The following is a 21,148-nucleotide window of genomic DNA, read 5'->3' as shown; positions in this document are numbered from 1 at the left end:
AATGAGAGAAGACCCAACAAGCACACACAAAAAAGACTGAATGCAGAAGTGTGAAAGCATAGAATGATCACATTAGTTGTTGGCTCATCTTTCAGAATAAGAAGCAATCCTCTGGTTAATCATTGTTTGTGCTGCCCCTATGGCTTCCTCTGTACCTGAGATTGTTACTTTCCTGCCAAAAAGACTTGGGTTAGGCATTCCTTCAATGATATCCGTGTTAATCAATGAGAAGATCGACTCGCACCTGTTAGATGTACCAGATATAAAATCACCACGATCTGAAATCTTTATTCTTGCTCCACTAGCCTGTCGAGTGAGGATCATCAATAAGCATGAAACCACATGATATATTGAAAGAAAAGAAATGATTAAACAAGACCAACCTGCATGATCTCTGTTATATTCCTTCCACCACGACCAACGACTAAGCCAATATGCTCGTCTGCAACTCCAAGCGTCACTGGCTTAGCAGGTGGACTGTTCTGTGCTTCACGTGATGCACTGGATGGCCTCAGTGCTATGACTGGTGTCATTAAACCCTAATGAAATGCATATCTTGCATAAGAAATTGAAACTACAACAGTGACCTATTCAACTCTAATTTGCATGCTTGCAAGCTCATCTGACTCAGAGGTACGAGGCTATATGTCACAACAGAAAGAGGTTCTCTAAAGTCTAAACCAGGTTATTCCATTCCATCATGTACAGAGTCCACTTGCACAATTTCCATATTACTGAATTATCAAAGTGTGTAGGCCTAGGCCAGCTGGATTAGTAAAAGCCACACTATCTTATCCAAGAGGACATAGGTTCAGAGACCATGGATTATCCCCCCGTCTCCAAGAGGACATAGGTTCAGAGAATGGAGACTGTCCCCCAGTTTGCCTATCAAGAAAAGGAGAAAAAGGTGTACCTTGTCCTCTTATATACTAATCTTCACAATACTATCTTAGTGAAGGCATAAATTTTAAGTGCTCGTGTGCGTGTTTGGGGGGAAGAGGGGAGGGTGGATTCATGGGGAATATTTGAAAAACAATAATAATAACTGCAAATAAACATAAATTTCTCAAGAAATCTTGTGGATAATATTGCAATATTATCATGTAATTTTCATTTCCTTTTTTGTCATAGTTTTCAAATAAAAGCCTTATGAAGCATTAAAAAAACGGCAATTTGTGTCTGGGTGCTGGTGTGTATGCCACATAATTGGCAAACCCAGCTAGTCAACTCGGGAATCACCCGAGTCAACTCGGATCGGACCCCAAATGGGTCACCGATTCAAGTTACTGATCCTAATGCCGATTATAAACGTTTTATCATGCATTTTATGATTTTAATGCACAATTCTTATATAAAGGCACTTGTTATGACTTATGAATAATCTAATACTGTTCAATGAAAAATGTTAATGATCATGTATAGTTATATGTTTTTGTAACTTAACTGTTGACATATTGCATCTTGAAGTTCAATTATTTCCATGTCTTATTCATGTGCTTACACTATAAAATATAGAGTCATGACTTGTCTGAGTCACTGAGTCAACCCACTGATTCGCGAGTCAAGCTTTGGGCAATCTGTGACATCATATTGCAAAACTATTTTGAATGAAAACTCTTTTATGCCCATTGCACACAATATATAACTTTAATGTAAAAGGAGAAAAGTTGAGAACTTCACATTGTTCTCACAAAAATGATAAGTCAAGTTAGTTTGGTCATCCCGATTTACTGATCGCCAAACTTAGATTGGGTTCATCCGCAAAAACTATAAGCTATGATACCGTGACTCAGCAGTTCGAATGTACGGGTGCAGTGTGGGTACGCCACATTGTGCCAGGTCGGGTCGGGTCGGGTCTAATGCAAACCCGAACCTCAGGAAAAAAAAGCAAAATCACCCCCCCCCCAAACCCTCGACTTTCTCTCTCTCTTGATGACTGCAAGGTCACTTGAGAGAGAGAGGTAAACCATAAGGGGGGTGGGGGAGGGGGAAAGAGAGAGAGAGGAGTAAAACCAGAGGGGTTGGGGGAGGGGAAAACAAGAGAGAGGGAGTAAACCAGAGGAGTTTGGGGAGGGGGAAAAGAGAGAGAGAGAGAGAGTCAGCGCCCTTCCCACCCCCTTTTCTTCAATGAAATTTTTAATTCATTAAAATTTTCATTGAGCCCCCTACCAATCTTCATATTCTTAAAAAAAAACTTTTTACTCCTTTTTGTATTCATAATATCATCTTCTTCCTCTTTTATTTGAAAACAACCAAAAGATTCCCTTTTATATTTTTTCAAACACCCATATTTTTAAAACAGCTTTTATTTAAAAAAAAAATCAGTTCACCCCTTCTTCCTTTTCATTTTACCCCTACTTTCTCTTTTACATTTAAAATGTTATTATTTTTTATTTTATTTAAAATATATATATATATAGCCGTGTCCCCGTAGCCACATTTTTCGAACTTGCTGTGTCATACCCTCTGTACCCGTACCCACACCCATACCCAGGTGACATAGACCATAAGCAGTTGCACCATTACTGATGGAAAATCAAAGAAAACCTAAGCAGACTTTAGAGTTGGATCATTATGCTCGCAGGTGTTTGCATGCTAACCTTCAAACTGAACTCTTGCATCTTGAACATTAATGTAAAAAGTTTCAATGCATGTTTTTCTATTGAAATTTAGTATGGCATTTATGGGTGTGAGAAACTGTTGCTATTATTGTAGTTCAAGCATTTGTCACCTGAGGAACACGAGTTAGGTCCTCTTATCCAAATGGTTGTGGCTTCTATACAATAGAGAATGATGGTGGGCATACTTGTTAGAGTAGAGATATAGGCCAAAATGTTGGCATTGGAAAGAGATCTTAGAATGGGCCCTCATTAAATGGCCAAGAAATGACATCTTTTCCTGGTACCATGAGATTAGGTTTATTATGCTGTTTGTGAGATATTTTCTCTGGTGATATCTGGTCACTTGGTCCGATTTTACTCTTGTTAATTTTACTGCTCTTATTAATAATATGCGTCAATAATGAAATAATACACTTCACTTTCAAAAAAGGATATTTTGAGAAGGCCTTGGCAAAGTTACCTCATAAAATTAGGAATATGAATATATGCAAGTAGGCGTAAATGGGTTTACAAAACAGGATATGCAATAAGTTCAATTCTAGACATGAACTAGACAATCCATGTTACATGTTATAAATAACTGTTTGGGTTGGAAGTCGAAAAGATTCAGGTACAAAATGCAATTGGACATAAAGGAGTTCGTGTCCAGGTAAGTTCAGGTACATACTACAAAGAACCAATTGGATTGGGTTCAAGAATAGTTCAGGCACAAATTGATTTGATGGCAAAATTGCACACTGAAGGACTGACACATCCTTTAATCGGGTCTAACTTTTCAACACAACCCATCCCCTGGGTACACAAAATTAGGTCAGTTCAGGCTTGAACAAATCAATTCCTTATATTGGGGCAATTCTATCTGACCCACTTGCGCCCACCCTGCATGATGCAAAATCAATTGCAATCTGCTGTACAAAAAACGGATGCTTCCCATAACTGCAAATTCTAATGCATTCTGGTTCAAAGTGAACTGCAAGTTCTACTGCTTTCTTGGTCAAAGTCAGCATTTTCAGGGTGAACAGTAATTTGTGCCTTGCCATTGAAGGCAGAAGCCAAGAAAATATACTTGTCATGGTGGTTCACTTTGACTGGCTTGCAACACAGTAACCAAAGGAAGCATTACAGTAACTAAATTGAAAAGAACAAGAAGCTTACCTTATTATTATGAAATTTCCCAGTAGCACCATTAGATCCATAATTAATCACATTGTAGGCAGCTGGACCAATGGAAGGAAGCACATAGTTAACCGGAAGTCCATGAAGTCCGGAGAAGTTAGCACCTAAGAACCCGGAACAAAGAGAGTTAGCATATGCATCAAAATTCCACATGCTTAACCTAGTACATTATAGACTCCAACACCATCAGCAACCACCATCGAACAAGCTAGCAATTGTCATCACACTAACATTCCTTCTTAGTGCAGAAGGCAACTTTTTTCTAGAACTCGAAAATAAAAGTGTCACGATTTAGCAACAAGCTAGTAATTCCTTAAAGAAGACAGATGGATGACAGAAGATAACCACAAGTTCAGAAAACATATTCCACAAAACCTCATTCCCTGCAACTGGGTTTTTGGCAAACAAGAAACACCGAACCGGCATTTATTCTGGAAGATTATAACCCTTCCATAGCTACATCACATTAAGACGATATAAGATTTATCCTACCTGGAAAAACTTTTAACAATCAGAACATTCAAATCAGGATCAGGTACATTAATGGTTAGTTTTCCATATATTCAGAACTAATAAGCAAACAAAATAAACAGTGAGATGAAGGATAATGCTGTCAAAGAGGACATTACAGTTATTTATTTTTCCTGTAACTTAAAACAATACAATTTTGCAACAGCCTAGTAGCTGTTCTTGTAAAAGGGTCAAATAGAGATCCTAGATGTCACCGAACACACTCTGTAAGTCCATTTCGCACAACAGAGTCCCAGCAAATACAGAAAAATAACTAAGGAATGGTGAGTGAACAAGCTTGAAGAGTACCCTTCAATTTCAGTATAATGAAGGAATTAATATTGAAAACCAATAGCATATAACACTAAAACTGCATCAAGAAATAGTTCGGAAGGCTGAATATCAATTGTAGTTTCCATCCAGTCATAAGCATAATCACCAATATCCATACCATTACAATAGCAAGAAGCATAATTTCTCATGAAAGTGCCAAAAACAGAAAAAGGTTTTCTCAGGAAAATAATGTCATAGCTAAAAAGAGGTCAATCAAAAAAATATTGAAATTCTATATTTTATCATTTTCATGATATTTTAGAAAATTGTGCAATTTCTCGTGATATGTTTCCAAAAAATATAAACTGCTGGCATAATACCATAATAGCAGTTCTTTGATTTCTTGGCATAATACAATGACAAGAAGGGCTGTCAACGGGTTGGGTATCCAACCCATGAGGATGTATCCAAACCTGTTCAAATAACCAGTTGCCTTATCAGGTTCAGGTTCGATTTTGTCCGGTCAAAAAAATGAAATCCCAAACCTGGGTCTATATAATTTAAAGAGTTTATATTCACTAAAAATCAATATACAATACTAGGGTCAAGCCGGGTCTGGTGGGATATCTGATAAGAATCACAACCACTAGACAAAACCACCCTCCTAATGGATGGCTTAGATCAATCTCCCTCTCTCTCTCTCTCCTAACTTTAAGGAGTTTATTAATTTATGAAAAACAAATTTCCTATTTTGCTCTCTCTCTCTCTCTCTCTCTCTCTCTCTCTCTCTCTCTCTCTCTCTCTCTCTCTCTCAAAAGTGCGTGATGAGGGCATTACAAGAGAATTTTTAAACATTTCTAAAAAAGAATGTCATTTAGAAAAAGTTTCTAAAGCAAAGCATTTTTGTGCACCAATACCCCTCATCCATCTTTAAGAAGTAGTAAGAAAGGTCTCAAACCCAACCCACATATCACTCGGGTCAGTTTCATGTCGACCTGAACAATATTCAGGTCAACAATTATCAAAAGAGTAAAAAAGTGGGCAAAATAGGCCTTGAGGCTTCAAGTGAGGCATGAAATCACACTCAAGGCTCAATAAGTAGATTTTTACACTATCTAGAGAGTCAAAAATAATCCCATGGCAAGAAGATTTTTACACTATCTAGAGAGTCCAAAATAATCCCATAGCAAGAAGCTATCACCAATTAGAGAGAAGACCAACTGATCCACATCTAAAGTCAACTTTAGAACAAGCAGCTTCCTGAATTGCCTCTCCAAGGAACAGGCCATTCTTATACCTTTCTCTTTGCAACATCCAGGAAGACTGACAGCAAATTACCATCCAATTCATCGTTGGAAAGCATTTTTGAAAACACAGTTGGATCAACCCAGTCACTAGCCCGAGTTGACATGGCTGAGACATAAGTCAAACCCCACCACCCACCCACCCTCTGCTAAAGTCACTCATTCATGCATACTTACATATGTGTGTTCTTGAGTAGCATGATGCAGCCCAGTCACCAAATTGACCCAGACAAGTTGAGTCACAAGTTATTGGGTTTTTGGTCCATGTCTGGCCATACTGACCCAAAACCCAGGGTCTTAGGACCTTGTCCAACAAAAATTATATGTGAAACATTGTACAATTGAGTTGAAGTACTAAAAACTAAAGAAAGAAAACCTGTGTATGAGAGAGGAGAGTTCGCATATTGTGAGTAGTGGGGATCTTCTACAAGTTTGTTTACAATCAAGTATAATGCTCGCATCTGCTCCTCTGGAGACCCTGTCACTGTGACAACTCTATCATTCACACCAGCAAAGCTATGATCTTGTGGGGAAATCTTGATGCCAGCTTGAGAATCTTCTATGAATGACCTGTTTGTGTCGAACCAAAAATTCAGAACTGAATTACATCATCAATCAATTCAGATTTATACACATCAGAATTCGAAACACACACACAGTGCACCTATTCCTTGGCATAGGCAATTAGATCTGATAAGATCCAGTAGCTGTTAGATATGGATAAGGATTAAGCATACCCATTTTAAGAATCTTTTCTTAGAGATCATTTTTAGGCTAGAGATTCAACTGCTTTTCTGTTCAATTTAATTAAAAAAATAAATCAGAGACACCCCGCATTTTCTCTATACAGAGCCAAATACTTCAAATAACACAGGCGGTTTTTTATTCTTGATATAAAAGATGAAAATTGCTGAGATTTTTTTTTGCATGTATAGATAATTTTCTCTTGGTTGCAAGATATCTTTGCCCATACTTCAAATGCAACATGCAGATTTTTACTCTTGATATTAATACTGAGATTTTCTGCATCTACAGTAAAAATTTCTTCAATAATTTCTATTGGCTGCAAGATCTTTACCCATCAATGCATTTTGTCAAATAATTGAGTACAAATAATGGTATCTAGTTTTTCTATTTGATTGGGCCTCCTAAAGAGACTGTCTTTCGTTCATGATAAATGATGTGACAGTAAAATGCATACTTTATTGTAGAGCCTCCCTTGCCAATTATGCCACCACATGCACTGTTAGGAACAATAAGCCTCAATTTTGATGCAGAATCCCCGTCATCACCATCTTCAACATGTGACTGAATAAAATAATTCATAAAAAAAACACATTTAATGGTGGAATTTCATGATTGTTACATAACCATGTCAGAAATGACAGAAAAAACTGAAACTACAATACCTCACTCTGCAGTTTTGAAAGTATAAGCTCCATTGCAGTAAGTATGTCATCAATATTTCCAGTTACCATAATGATTCTATCTGTTGTTCCAGGAAAATATTCATGATTGCGAGACAATTGGATGCGAGTTCCAGATTGTGATTGCAATTCAGTGATAGTTGAACCACCCTTCCCAATGACAGACCCAGCTGCTGCATTTGACACGAGAAACCTGATGCTCGTCGGCTTCTCTTTTTCGTCTAACAATGTTCCATGCATCAGTACAATTATTCAGACAAGAAAATGCAAGTGATCACTTGAAAAGAGCAAAGGAAGAAGAAAGCCATGAAAAATAAATAAAAGAACTCTGAAATAAATTTAATGATTCAAGTATTTTGAGAAGAGATGCACTAGAAGCAAGAAAAAAAATCACAGAAAAATCTATTGCACAAAAAAATTATAAACAAAAGGATTGTCATAACTATACCAATGAATCAGAAAACCCCAATATTGGTTGTGCAAGAACCTAAAGTGAGAAGACTGACTAGCAAACATTTTATTAAAACTTGAGCATCCGACCTGAAATACATAATTCAGATAAATGTCACAGGATAAAGGAATTTTTGCAACTGCCAATTTATTTCGGTAGGCTTAAACAGTTGTATAAGATAAGCACTGTTTCTGAAAAAAGAGTATCACTACTTAAGATTATAGCAAATAGCTATCCCAGTTCCCGAAAGGATGTTCCTTTATAAATTCAATGGCTACTAACAAGTGTGCATACCTCTGACATCTATAAACTAGTAGACGACACAATTCAAAAGAAACACTTCAAGAATTTTTTATCCAAACAATGAAGCTTGGCTAGAAAAAAAATTAAATCAAGCAACATCATATATCCTTAACCATATGAATGATTATGGCCTAGCTCAGTTTATGTGTCAATGATAAGAACCTCTAACTAGACGTTTATGACTTGAGGTCTTCAAATTGGTATACATGTTCAATACCATTTTTCAGTGAACACCAGATTTAAGCAGCTTGATTGCACAGCTTTTTTAGAAACATCAATCATAAGATCTGTAATGAAATACAAGTGTCAAAAACAATGTTACAAAGTGACTACAAGGAGGCACAAATGCACAAGCAAGATGTTACTTGTTAAAATGTATATCTTATATATATATATATATATATATATATATATATATATATATATATATATATATATATTACATCAATACCCAATAGGGGTATTTTTGTAATTTCACATAGTTGTTTTAGAAAACAACTATTTTCGATTTTTGATAAAATGTATTTTTTCTTTTTTATTTTTTACAATTCTTTTTTGTTATTTTTGAGGACCAAAAGGGGCTCCAACTATAGAGTCATTGGAGCCCCCAACGGTCACAAATGTGACCGTTGGGGGCTCCCAACGACTCTATGGGAGCCCCCTTTTGGGCTCTCCTTCTCTTCGCTCCCTCTTGTATAAATAGGGGTGAACCCCTTGTATATTTTTTCATTTTAGAGAGCTTTCTCTCTTCTCAATAAGAGGCTTTTTATATTGTTGCCTTCTTAAAGGCTTGTGCTTGTATTGTCCCTTTGTGGACTTGTGATATTGTCTCTTTTATTTATTGTTGTAAGTGCTTGTATGCACTCTTTATATTTCCGCAATATCTCATTACATGGTATCAGAGCCACTCGATTCTTGAAGGAAAGGTGTGGTTCGTGTATCTCATATTTAGTGGATATCTTCTCACTTCTTGGCAACTTCATGGAGGCAAAGATTGACCTATCTTTCAAGCTCAATGGAAAGAATTATATGATGTGGGCATCGGCAATGGAAAATAATCTCAAAGGAAAGAAGCTTTGGGGTTTTGTCATGGGTACCGTTCCGGAACCTAAGCTTATGCTCACAAAGGACGAAGAAAGTCAAGAAAAGGCTCTTGAAGGAGATGCTCGCCTCAAGGCCATTGAAAATCATCAAAAAGAAGTGGAAGATTGGGAAAACAATCACGCAAAAATCCTTGCGTGGTTTATGAATAATGTTGAGCTTAAGGTATGTGCTAATATAGCTAAATTTTGTAGAGCCAATGAGGCTTGGTCCTTTATGAAGGGTATGTATACCCAAAAGGATCTTGCAAGAGCATACTTCTTGCAAGAAAAGATTAGAACCACCAAGCAAGGTGATTCTAGCATTCAAGACTATTATAGTGCCCTAAACCCACTATGGGATGAATTGGCTCTTTTGGAGCCAAAATGGGTTTCTATGGAAGATATTGATTTAAGTCAAAAACAAATGGAACAAGAGCGACTGTTTCAATTCTTTTTTGGGCTACGTCCCGAATTTGAGCAAGTGAGATCCTCACTTCTCCATAGATCTATTTTTCCTCCTATTGAGGATGCTATTGCCGAAATCACTCAAGAGGAGACAAGGCTTGGCATGAGTAAACATGTTGATGAAGTCCTTGCCGTATCAAAACCGGGTAACAATGTTAGAACCTATAAACCTCCTCATTTTGGAAAACAAAGAAACTACAATGGAGGAAGAAAAATGATTGTTTATCATTATTGCAATGAGTCGGGTCACATTAAACCCACTTGCCCAAAGCTTATTGGAACCTTCAAGCCTAAGGTGGCCTCTCTTGAAGAAACTACCACCAAAAAAGATGAAGGCAAGAACAATGACATCAAAGAAACTCTTGGGCAAATATCTATGGCTCTCCAACAAATACTAAAAGTTTCTTCCTCCACATCGGGTGCGGCTATTGCCTCGACATCATCACCCAGTACGTATTCTTGGATCCTTGACTCCGGAACTTCTTTTCATATGACCCCCCATGAAAATGCACTTATTGATGTTTGCACCAATTCAAAGGACTCTTGTGTCTCTACGGCCAATGGAACCTTTTTAAAAATTTCAAGTATTGGCTCTTTTAAAGATTCTCAAAATTTTTGTGTTCCAAAAGTAAGAGTTGTTCCCAAACTAAATTTAAACCTCTTTTCGGTTTCTCAAATTGCCGACCGTGGATGTGAAATATCTTTCTCATCTAATGGTTGCTTTGTGCAGGATCTCCGGTCCGGGAAGCGGATTGGGCAAGGCCATAGAAAGGGAGACCTCTATTATATGGACCATCTCGATCTCCCTACAAATTATTTTTGTTCTTATGTCCAAGAAAAAACCATGGAAACTTGGCATAAAAGACTTGGTCATCCAAGTTATTCCAAAATGTATCTCTTTCCTTTTGGAAACAAATTTTGTAAGGAAAAAGAAATTAATTGCAAAGAATGCATTTTTGAAAAAATGAAGTCTATTCCATTTCCAACTAGAACTTTTCTTTCATCAAGACCTTTTGAATTGGTGCATTCGGATGTTTGGGGGCCTTCTCCGGTTATGTCTAAAGGGGGCTATTCATATTATGTTACGTTTATTGATGACTTTACTCGGTATGTTTGGATTTATTTTCTTAGTCATAAATCAGAAGTATTTACTTTCTTTAAAGATTTTCATAAAAAGGTTCAAAATCAATTTCAAAATAACATATCTATGTTAAGATCCGATTCCGGTGGCGAATACTTATCTCACGAATTCCAAAACTATTTAACACAAAATGGCATTTGCCATCAAAAGTCATGTCCTAGGACTCCCCAACAAAATGGCCTAGCGGAAAGGAAACATAGGCACATTATAGAAACCGCTAGAACATTACTTGTTTCTAGGAATATTCCAAAGAAGTTTTGGGCCGAAGTCGTTCTAACCTCAACTTATCTAATCAATAGAATGCCCTCTTCTAAGTTAAAAAATGCTTCTCCCTATGAAAAACTCTTTAATTTTTCACCCAATTTCAATCGTCTTCGTATTTTTGGTTGCAAATGTTTTGTCCTATTACATAAAAGGGATAAGTTATCTCCAAAAGCAATTGAATGTGTTTTTCTAGGATATGGTGAAAATAAAAAAGGGTATAGATGTTATGATTTTAAGAATGATAAACTATATGTTTCAAAAGATGTAACATTTCTAGAAGAAGAGAACGGTTTTGATAAAATAGAAGAAACAAATGAAATTGATTATATATTCTTATATGATCTTATTGATGACATACAAGAAGATTTTCTTGAAAACATAGACGATACACGTGAGGTATCCCATCTTGACATAACACCCTCAAATGATAGTGATTCAAATATAAATGTTTATGATAGTGATACCAATATAAATGTTTACTCAAGAAGAAATCAAGAAAATCCTATTAGTGCCCTCGAAAAATACTCTCAAATTTCTGAATCCACTGAGGAACCACAAGTTAGACATTGTTCTAGAATATCAATACCCCTATCGGAATACCATCAATAAAGGGCTTTTTCTATCCTCCTCTTCTTCCTTGAATCTTCTTGCTTATACTGATGCCGATTGGGGAGGTAATCCCAATTATTGAGTCTCAACTACTGGTTTTGTGTCTTTTTAGGGGACTCTTTGATTGTCTGGCGATGCAAAAAGCAGCAGAAAGTTTCACTATCATCCACTGAAGCTGAGTATCGGGCTATGGCAACCACGACAATGGAACTTGTATGGCTTCGCAGTCTGCTTAAAGACATGGGGGTTGATATTACCGAAGCCTCAAAATTATGTTGCGACAACAAGAGTGCCATCTACATTGCGAGCAATCATACCTTGCATGAGCGTACAAAGCATATCGAAATGGACTGCCACTATGTTCATGACGAATTCTTACGAGGAACTATTGCTCTACCATATGTCACTTCAGAATATCAGTTGGCGGACTTCTTCACTAAAGCTCTTCCGGCTCCTCGCTTCATGTTTCTTCTTGGCAAACTTTCCGTCATTTCCCCGTAAAGTTTGAGAAGGGTGTTAAAATGTATATCTTATATATATATATATATATATATATATATATATATATATATATATATATATATATATATATATACATCAATACCCGATAGGGGTATTTTTATAATTTCACATAGTTGTTTTAGAAAACAACTATTTTCGATTTTTGATAAAATGTATTTTTTCTTTTTTATTTTTTACAATTCTTTTTTGTTATTTTTGAGGACCAAAAGGGGCTCCAACTATAGAGTCGTTGGAGCCCCCAACGGTCACAAATGTGACCGTTGGGGGCTCCCAACGACTCTATGGGAGCCCCCTTTTGGGCTCTCCTTTTTAGGCCTTTGGCCTCTCCTTCTCTCCTCTCCCTCTTGTATAAATAGGGGTAAACCCCTTATATATTTTTTCATTCTAGAGAGCTTTCTCTCTTCTCAATAAGAGGCTTTTTATATTGTTGCCTTCTTAAAGGCTTGTGCTTGTATTGTCCCTCTGTGGACTTGTGATATTGTCTCTTTTATTCATTGTTGTAAGTGCTTGTATGCACTCTTTATATTTCCGCAATATCTCATTACATTACTAACCGACCAAATACAATGTGCCACAATGGGCAAACACCAAACACACACAAAGTGAGAAGAGAGAACTTAAAATGTCACAATGTATTGTAATATGCTTGAAAAAGCATTGAGAATGAAAGGGGGACTCACCCCTTTTTATACAAAGAATGAGACGCTAGGGGGAATCCCATAGAGTCGTTGGGGGTATCCCAACAGCTCTAATGTGGGCCCCTTACAATGATTAACTAAAAAGTAAAAAACAAAAATAAGAAAAATAAAAAAGAAACTAAAAAAATAATCCTAATGCACATATGTATTTGACAGTGAAGAAAAAGACTAAATTGCCCTTAGTGGGCATTACAAAAGACAAAAGATAAAAAAGAGATTATATATATATATATATTAACACCCCCCCCCCCTCAAACTGACGATGAGATCACCAAAAGTTTGCTTAGAAGAAAGGAGAACCTAGGGGATGGTAAGGCTTTGGTAAAGAAATCCGCAAGTTAATACACTAAAGTGATGTATGGAAGTTCAATAGTGCCTCGTAAAAACTCATCTCTAACATAATGACAGTTCATCTCAACGTGCTTTGTCCGTTCATGAAATATATGATTGCTAGTAATGTAGATGACACTTTTGTTGTCGCAGCATAGCTTCGAAGGAGTAGAAATGACAACTCCCATATCTTTGAGCAAACTTCTTAACAAAACAAGTTCAGTTGTAGTGGTAGTAATTGCCAGTGTTTTAAAACTCGTTGAGTCAACTCGTTGACTCGGCTGACTCTGCTCGGCTCGCCCCTCCAGCGAGTCAACCCGGCAAGGCAAACTCGGTTTGCCAAAACTCGGTCTTGACTCGGCTTGACTCGGGCGAGTTTTGGGATGTTTGAAATTTGTTTTTTGAGTTTCAAATTACAGTTTTGAAATATATAAGTACATATATTTTAACAAGGGTTACCCCCAGATTTTGTATAAAAAAGAAAATAAAAATCATTTAAAGATAAAAAAGCATTTAAATCCATAGAATAAAATCGCCATGTTGTTCGAACTACTGTTCACCCTGTGTTATCAACTTATTCTAGCAAAATATTTTAAAGAAATGATTCTCACTATATATGGCGAGTCAACTGTGCCTATGGGAAGTCACATTTAGGTTTCATCATCAATTTGTTATGTGAACAAGCATTGTACATATTCAAATATTAGTAGTCTTTTTATAGTTGTGCCATTAATATATTTCCTGCATAGTTTTATACATGAGAAAATTGCTTATTTATGTTGATATTGGGCAGTAAACTTTCAATATGCACATATATCCCTGTTTTACATTTATGGATTTGTTAGAGAGGGAATTAAAACTTTTAAAACAAGCTAGCATATATGATTGGCCATTTTAGGAACCTTAGGTAGTAGTAGACTGAACTCATGGTGACCAAATCCTCTAATTCAAGTCATGAATTAGTCAAAGTGCTTGTATATATATCAAATTCAATTATTCAAGCAAACCTCTATAGCTCTTTGCAGTTGTTTTTATATTCTTACAGACGTTTGGAGACTATGTTTACTCAAAAACATGGTTTCAGACAAATTATATATTGTTTTTCTTTTAAAATCAAAAGTTAACAAAACCCGGTCCGAGTCACCGAGTTGACCCGCCGAGTCACGAGTCAATAAAGAACGAGTCGAGTTCCGAGTCACGGGTTTTAAAACCTTGGTAATTGCCCTATATTCGGCTTATGTGGAAAGACATAGAAACCTTCGGTTGCTTCTTACATCTCCAAGAAATTAACGATTCTTCCAGAAAAACACAATAACCTGTGGTAGAAATATGATCATTGGGGTTTTCACCCCAATCGGAGTCAGTATATGCAATTAAATTTGGAGATGAAGAAGATAAGAACAGTCCTTTTATTCAGATATCTGATAATTCATATGACAACTGCAATGTGAATAGTAGTAGGAGTATTCTGGAACTGACTTGCGTTGTGTACAGCATGAGCAATGTCTGATCTAGTAATAGACAAATATGTTAAAGATTCGATTAATTAACGATAGGTAGTGGGGTCTTCTAAAGGAAGTCTATCATTGACTCTTATCTTAGCATTAATTATTTTTGGAGTCTCCACTTTTTTTCGTCAGTCAAACCAAATTTAGCAATAATATATAATGCAAGCTTCATTTGAGACAGAACATATCACCAAGGAGAATATGCAACTTTAATCCCTAAAAAATACCTTACAAATCCAAAGTCAAATATATCAAAATTGTTTTTAAGAATATTTTTAATAAACTTAATGCCCTTTTTATCATTCTCAGTGATGATCATATCATCAATATATAACAATAAAATAGTTATGTGATCACCTGCATTCTTGACAAAAAAACATTATCAGTATAATAAAAAGTAAAACGACTAGCAATAACAACTTTACTAAAGCGATCATACCTAGCTTTTGGAGCTTGTTTAAAACTATAAAGAGCTTTATTAAGTTTAAGAATTTTTCCTTTTCCAATCTCAAGACCCAGTGGAGGATCCATGTAGACTTCTTCACAAAGGTTCCCATTTAAAAAAATATTTTTGACGTCTAATTGGTAGCAATTGTTTAATGGATGTTAAAGTTATTAAGGTTCTTACACTAGTCATCCTAGCAACCGGAACAAAGGTTTCCTCATAATCAATTTCATATTCTTGTACATACCTTTTAGCAATTAACCTAGCTTTGTATTTTTTCAATGACTCATCACTCTTAATTTTAATTTTATAAACTCATCTACATCCAATAGCCATTTTTCCTAAGTGGAGACTTACAATTGTCCAAGTATTAGCTTTGTTGAGTACTTCTAATTCAAGTTTCATAGCATCAATCCAATATGTATGTTGTTTGGCTTCTTTAAAATTGGAAGGCTCGTGATAGGAGTGGATCATCATTAGACAAGTTCTATAATTTGGGAAAAAGAAATTATATGACAATTTTTTGAAGAGGTCTACTACTCTTAAAAGAACGCCTAGGTATGGATTCTTCTACTTGATCTTCTAAGGAAATGTTTTGTGAATACATGTCAAAAGCATTTTGATGTTCATTTCCCTCTCGCCTCATACACATGGATATCATTAGGATTTTCATTAAGAGAATTATCATTTTGATGAAGCAATTCATCATTTTAATGAGAATTGTCATCACAAACATTATCACAAATAGTACCATTAGAATTTTTAGACTCATTTCTAGGTAATAAGTCAAAGAGAAACAAATAATCAACATCTTCCTTGGGTTTTTGAGATTTAAATCCATTTTGTTCTTCAAGAAAAGTCACATTTCTTGAAATATAAAGTATGTTATTTTTAACATCATAACACCTATATCCCTTTTGATTTTCACAATAGCCAATAAAAGCACATTCAAGAGCTTTTGGTGAAAGTTTATCTTGTTCTTGAAAAATAACAAAGCATTTACAACAAAAAATTCTTAATCTTTTAAAATTCGAAGATATGGTGAACAATTTTTCAAAGGGAGAAACATTTTTTAAGGATGCGGATGGCATCTTATTTATAAGATAAATTTTTAAAATAGCGGCTTCAGCCCAAAAGTTCTTTAGAAAATTTTTAGAAATAAGAAGAGTTCTTATTGTTTCAATAAGATGCCTATGTTTCCTTTTGACAAGACCATTTTGTTGATGAGTTTTAGGACAAGATCTTTGATGAATAATATCATTTTGTTTAAGGTAATTCATGCATTTTATGATAAAAATAGTCATTTTGTTATTGTAGTCTCATGTGCATTAAATATGCTTTAATAGCATGTTAGATATATGTGTGGGTTTCATAATGATTATCTTGTTCACATTTAGCTCCTCTTTTCTTGAGGGCTCTTTTTGAATTGTTCTATTTTATATACATGTTATTGATGATTTGTTATTTGAAATGTTTTTCTAAAAATAAAAAAACCTTAGGATATTATTTATGCATAATTGTTTATCTCTTCTTGATGATTTATGTGTCCTTTAGTGATCAAATTTTCGTATGATCAATATTTATGTTTTCTTGATTTTGGGTTTATGATTTGATTTCATAAAAAATTATCCAAGAGGAATACTCATCTTATCTTTCTTAATGATTATCTAATTTTTCTAAAAATTATTGTTACTTTGTTTGAACATTCGACTTTGAAATTGATTTTGAATAAGGGTACGAAATTCTTTAAAGATAGAAAAAACATCGGATTTGTTTTTAGTAAAGTAAACCCAAGTGTATCTAGTGAATGTAATGAAGTGCCAAATGAGAGAGGCGATATCTCCAAGAGCAAGCACAAAAGCACGCACATACACAAGAAGCCACTAATGGGCATGTTGCAACAAACCACAAAAGTGGTAAAACACACAAAATAAGGTGAAAAAATATATTCTACTCACATGAGGCTTCACAAGAAGCTTAAAGAATACATGGGGCCAAGCCCCTTATTTATACACACTAAGGGACCCGAGGAGAGGCTCCCATAGAGTCATTGGAGGGATCCAATGACTCTATGTGGACCCCTCTCAACCAATAAAGAAAGAAAAGAAAAAAGGAAAAAGAGTATATCTTTTAGGATATGCATGAACAATGTGAAAAGACTAATTTGCCCCTATTGGGTATTACAAAAGAAATATATATATTTATATATGTAGATAGACACATAGACATATATATATATATGTGTGTATGTGTCATAATCTATATATATATATATATATATATATATATATATGTATAACATATTTTAACACCCCCCCTCAAACACATGGTGAGATCACCGAGAGTTTGCTAAGGAGAATGTACAAACGAGGCGATGGCAAAGCTTTGGTGAAGAAGTCCGCCAACTGATACTCGGTAGGAACATATGGCAGTTGAATGGTGCCCCGTAAGAACTCATCACGAACATAATGACAGTCCATCTCAATATGCTTTGTTCGTTCATGAAAGGTGTGATTGTTGGCAACGTAGATAGAGCTCTTGTTGTCGCAGCACAGCTTCGAAGGAGTTAAGAATGAGACACCCATATCTTTAAGCAAGCTTCTTAACCATACAATCTCAGTGGTGGTAGTGACTATCGCACGATACTCTGCTTCGGTAGAAGAGAGAAAAACTTTTTGTTGCATCTTACACCTCCATGAAATAAGTGACTCTCCAAGAAACACACAATAACCTGCGGTGGAAATACGATCAACAGGGTTACCCCCCAATCAGAGTCAGTATAAGCAAGTAAAGTAAGAGGTGAAGAAAAGGGTAAGAATAATCCTTTAGTTATGGTGCTTTTCAAATATCTGATAATCCTCATGACTGCGGCCATGTGAATGGTAGAAGGAGCAGTCTGAAATTGGCTTGCACTATGAACCGCATGAGAAATATCGGGCCTGGTGATAGATAAATATGTTAGTGACCCAATCAACTAACGATAAGGCATGGGATCTGCTAAAGGAGTGTCATCATTGGCTCTCATCTTGGCGTTGATCACTTCTGGAGTCTCCACCTTCTTGTCATCTGTCAGCCCAGACCGGGCAATAATGTCGGAGGCAAGCTTCATCTGAGATAGAGCATACCCTTTGGGGGAGTATGCAACTTCAATTCCTAAAATTTACCTTAGAAAACCAAGGTCAGACATATCAAAATTTTCTTTGAGAATATTTTTAATAAGGTCAATACCTTTTTTATCATTACCTGTGATAATCATGTCATCAACATATAACAACAAAATTGTGATGTACTCATTAAAAGTTTTAACAAACAAAGCAGTATCAGTATAACATGAAAAAAAACCATTCTCGAGAACTACTTTGCTAAAAAGATCATACCAAGCTACTAGGGGCCTTGGTTTAAAGGAATCATAAGATACAAATCTACTAGGGGCCTTGGAAATTCTTATTGATTTTTTAATACTAGCAGAGTCTACATCTTGATTTTGTGAGTATTTTTGTAAGGCACATGGTGGGTCAATATTATCAAGACCATTGTCAACATTTTCACTTACATCATGAGTGTCTTCATTTTCACTCTCATGCTCATTATGAATGTTTTCACACCTATCACGTTCATTGATAAGATAAAAAAGAAACGAATAATCATAGTTCTCTTGGATTTTTTCTTTGCTAAAACCATCTTCATTTTCCAGAAATGTAACATTTCGTGAAACATATAACTTGTTTCTTTCCATGTCATTGCATAGATATCCCTTTTGATTTTCAGCATAGCCTAAAAAAACATAAGAGATTGCTTTTGGGGAAAGTTTGTCATTTCTATGAGTAAAAATAAAACATTTACATCCAAAGACTCTCAACCTTTTATAATCGGAGGAGATTTTAAACAATTTTTCAATGGGAGATATATTTTCAATAGTTTTTTAAGGCATTCTATTTATCAAATAAATTGTCGTAAGAGCGGCTTGAGCCCAAAACATTTTTGGAACATTTCTTGATATAAGAAGTGTTCTAGTGGTTTCAACAATATGTCTATGCTTTCTTTCAGCTAGACCATTTTGTTGAGGAGTGTATGGGCAAGATTTTTTATGAATAATCTCATTTAGGTCAAGAAATTTTTTGAATTCTTTTGATACAAATTCCTCCCCGGAATCAGATCTAAAAATTTGAATGTTGGTTTTGAATTGAGTCTTTACATAGAAAAAAAAAATTTAAAGCATTCAAATACTTCTGAATTTTGTTTAAGAAAAAATATCCAAGAATGTCTATTATAGTCATCTACAAACACAACATAGTATGATACCCCACTTTTGGATATAACAGGAGTTGGTCCCCACACATCTGAATGTATTAACTAAAAAGGATTTTTTGGTATAAAATGTCTTTGTTCAAAGGGCAAAGCTTTCATTTTGCCAAGAATGCAATCTTCACAAACCAAATTCTTTTTTTTATAACTAGTAAGAAATGGAAACAAGTGTAATTTGGTCACACTAGGATGTCCTAGTCTTTTGTGCCAATTTTCTATCTTTCTTTTCCACAAAATTACAAAAAGATTGTTTTGATAACTCAAGATTATCCATTACATAGAGATTTCCTCTTCTATGGCCTTGCCCAATCGGCTTCCCGGACTGGAGATCCTGTATTAAACAACCATTAGAAGAAAATAAAATTTTGCAACCATAATCCGTAATTTGTGAAACTGATAAAAGGTTACAACTACGCCTTCATCCCAAAACAATTGGGGTCGGCGATATGAACCAAAAAAGAAAATCATTCTGGGTCTTCCACATGAATCCTTCTCCTCCAATCATTTTTATCCAATGCCATGTCCTCGGTGAGGTTCAAAGCATTCATATCCTTTCCTATCATCTCCATCCAAGTCTTCTTAGGCCTACCCCGACCTCTTTTAACTAATATATTTTCTCATTTCTCCATCCTTCTAACTAGAGCATCATTAGGCCTTCGCCAAATATGTCCAAACCACCGTCAATGATTCTCTCTCATCTTATTTTCAATGGATAGACGCCTACCTTCTTACGTATCTTCTCGTTTCGAATCTTATCTTTTATTGTATTTTCACACATCCATCTAAGCATACGCATCTCAGCTACACTCATTTTTTAAATATGATGTCTCTTGGCAGCCCAACATTCCGTACCATATAGTAAAGCGGGCCTAATTGTCATCCTATAAAACTTTCCCTTCAACAGCAATGGCATTCTACGATCGCACAACACTCCAGTTGCACTTTTCCATTTCATCCACCCAACCTTTATCCTATGATTTATATCTCCATCAATTTCTCTATACTTTTGAATGATAGATCCCAAATATTTGAAACAGTCATCCACCGGTATTTCTTGCTCACCAAGCTTCACTACACTCCCATCACTACTTTGTTGCTTACTAAACCAACATTCCATATATTTTATCTTACTCTTACTCAACTTAAAACATCTTGCTTCCAATGTTTGTCTCCATAATTGTCTCCATAATTCTAACTTAGCATTAACCCCAGTTGCACTTTTCCATTTCATCCACCCAACCTTTATCCTATGATTTATATCTCCATCAATTTCTCTATACTTTTGAATGATAGATCCCAAATATTTGAAACAGTCATCCACCGGTATTTCTTGCTCACCAAGCTTCACTACACTCCCATCACTACTTTGTTGCTTACTAAACCAACATTCCATATATTTTATCTTACTCTTACTCAACTTAAAACATCTTGCTTCCAATGTTTGTTTCCATAATTGTCTCCATAATTCTAACTTAGCATTAACCCCAGCTCTAGACTCATCAATCAAAACAATATCATTAGCAAACAGCATACACCACGGCACATTGTTGTTGTTTGTTGTTGTTGATAAAAGGTTCGTGGAAGTTTGGTGGTTTTTGAAAAATTCCAAAACTTTTGATTTTTAAAGATGTTCCGTCGGCAATTGAAACATAAGAATTATTTGGGTTAGAATGACATTCGGATAATATTGACTTATTTGGAGTCATGAAACGAG

At 35.5% G+C, this 21,148-nt stretch overlaps 1 protein-coding gene across 1 annotated transcript in view; it reads right to left on the bottom strand.

The window, feature by feature from the left end:
* LOC149821751 (protein BTR1-like) overlaps positions 1–21,148 on the bottom strand; it is a 46,629-nt gene that overhangs the window by 389 nt on the left and 25,092 nt on the right. The window contains exons 2-8 of the mRNA XM_089980521.1: positions 7,294–7,532; positions 7,086–7,192; positions 6,261–6,454; positions 3,777–3,901; positions 384–539; positions 245–306; positions 72–172 (exon numbers count right to left, since the gene is read on the bottom strand). Coding sequence (XP_089836647.1) covers positions 85–172; positions 245–306; positions 384–539; positions 3,777–3,901; positions 6,261–6,454; positions 7,086–7,192; positions 7,294–7,532 — 971 coding nt within the window. The 3' untranslated portion in view covers positions 72–84. The remainder of the gene's footprint in view (positions 1–71; positions 173–244; positions 307–383; positions 540–3,776; positions 3,902–6,260; positions 6,455–7,085; positions 7,193–7,293; positions 7,533–21,148) is intronic.

Source organism: Nuphar pumila, chromosome 11, assembly GCF_984573655.1.
Source record: "Nuphar pumila chromosome 11, dmNupPumi1.hap1.1, whole genome shotgun sequence".
NCBI classification, from domain to species: domain Eukaryota; kingdom Viridiplantae; phylum Streptophyta; class Magnoliopsida; order Nymphaeales; family Nymphaeaceae; genus Nuphar; species Nuphar pumila.
The sequence above is the reverse complement of the archived record's forward strand: the minus strand, read 5'-3'. Positions and strand labels throughout refer to the sequence as shown.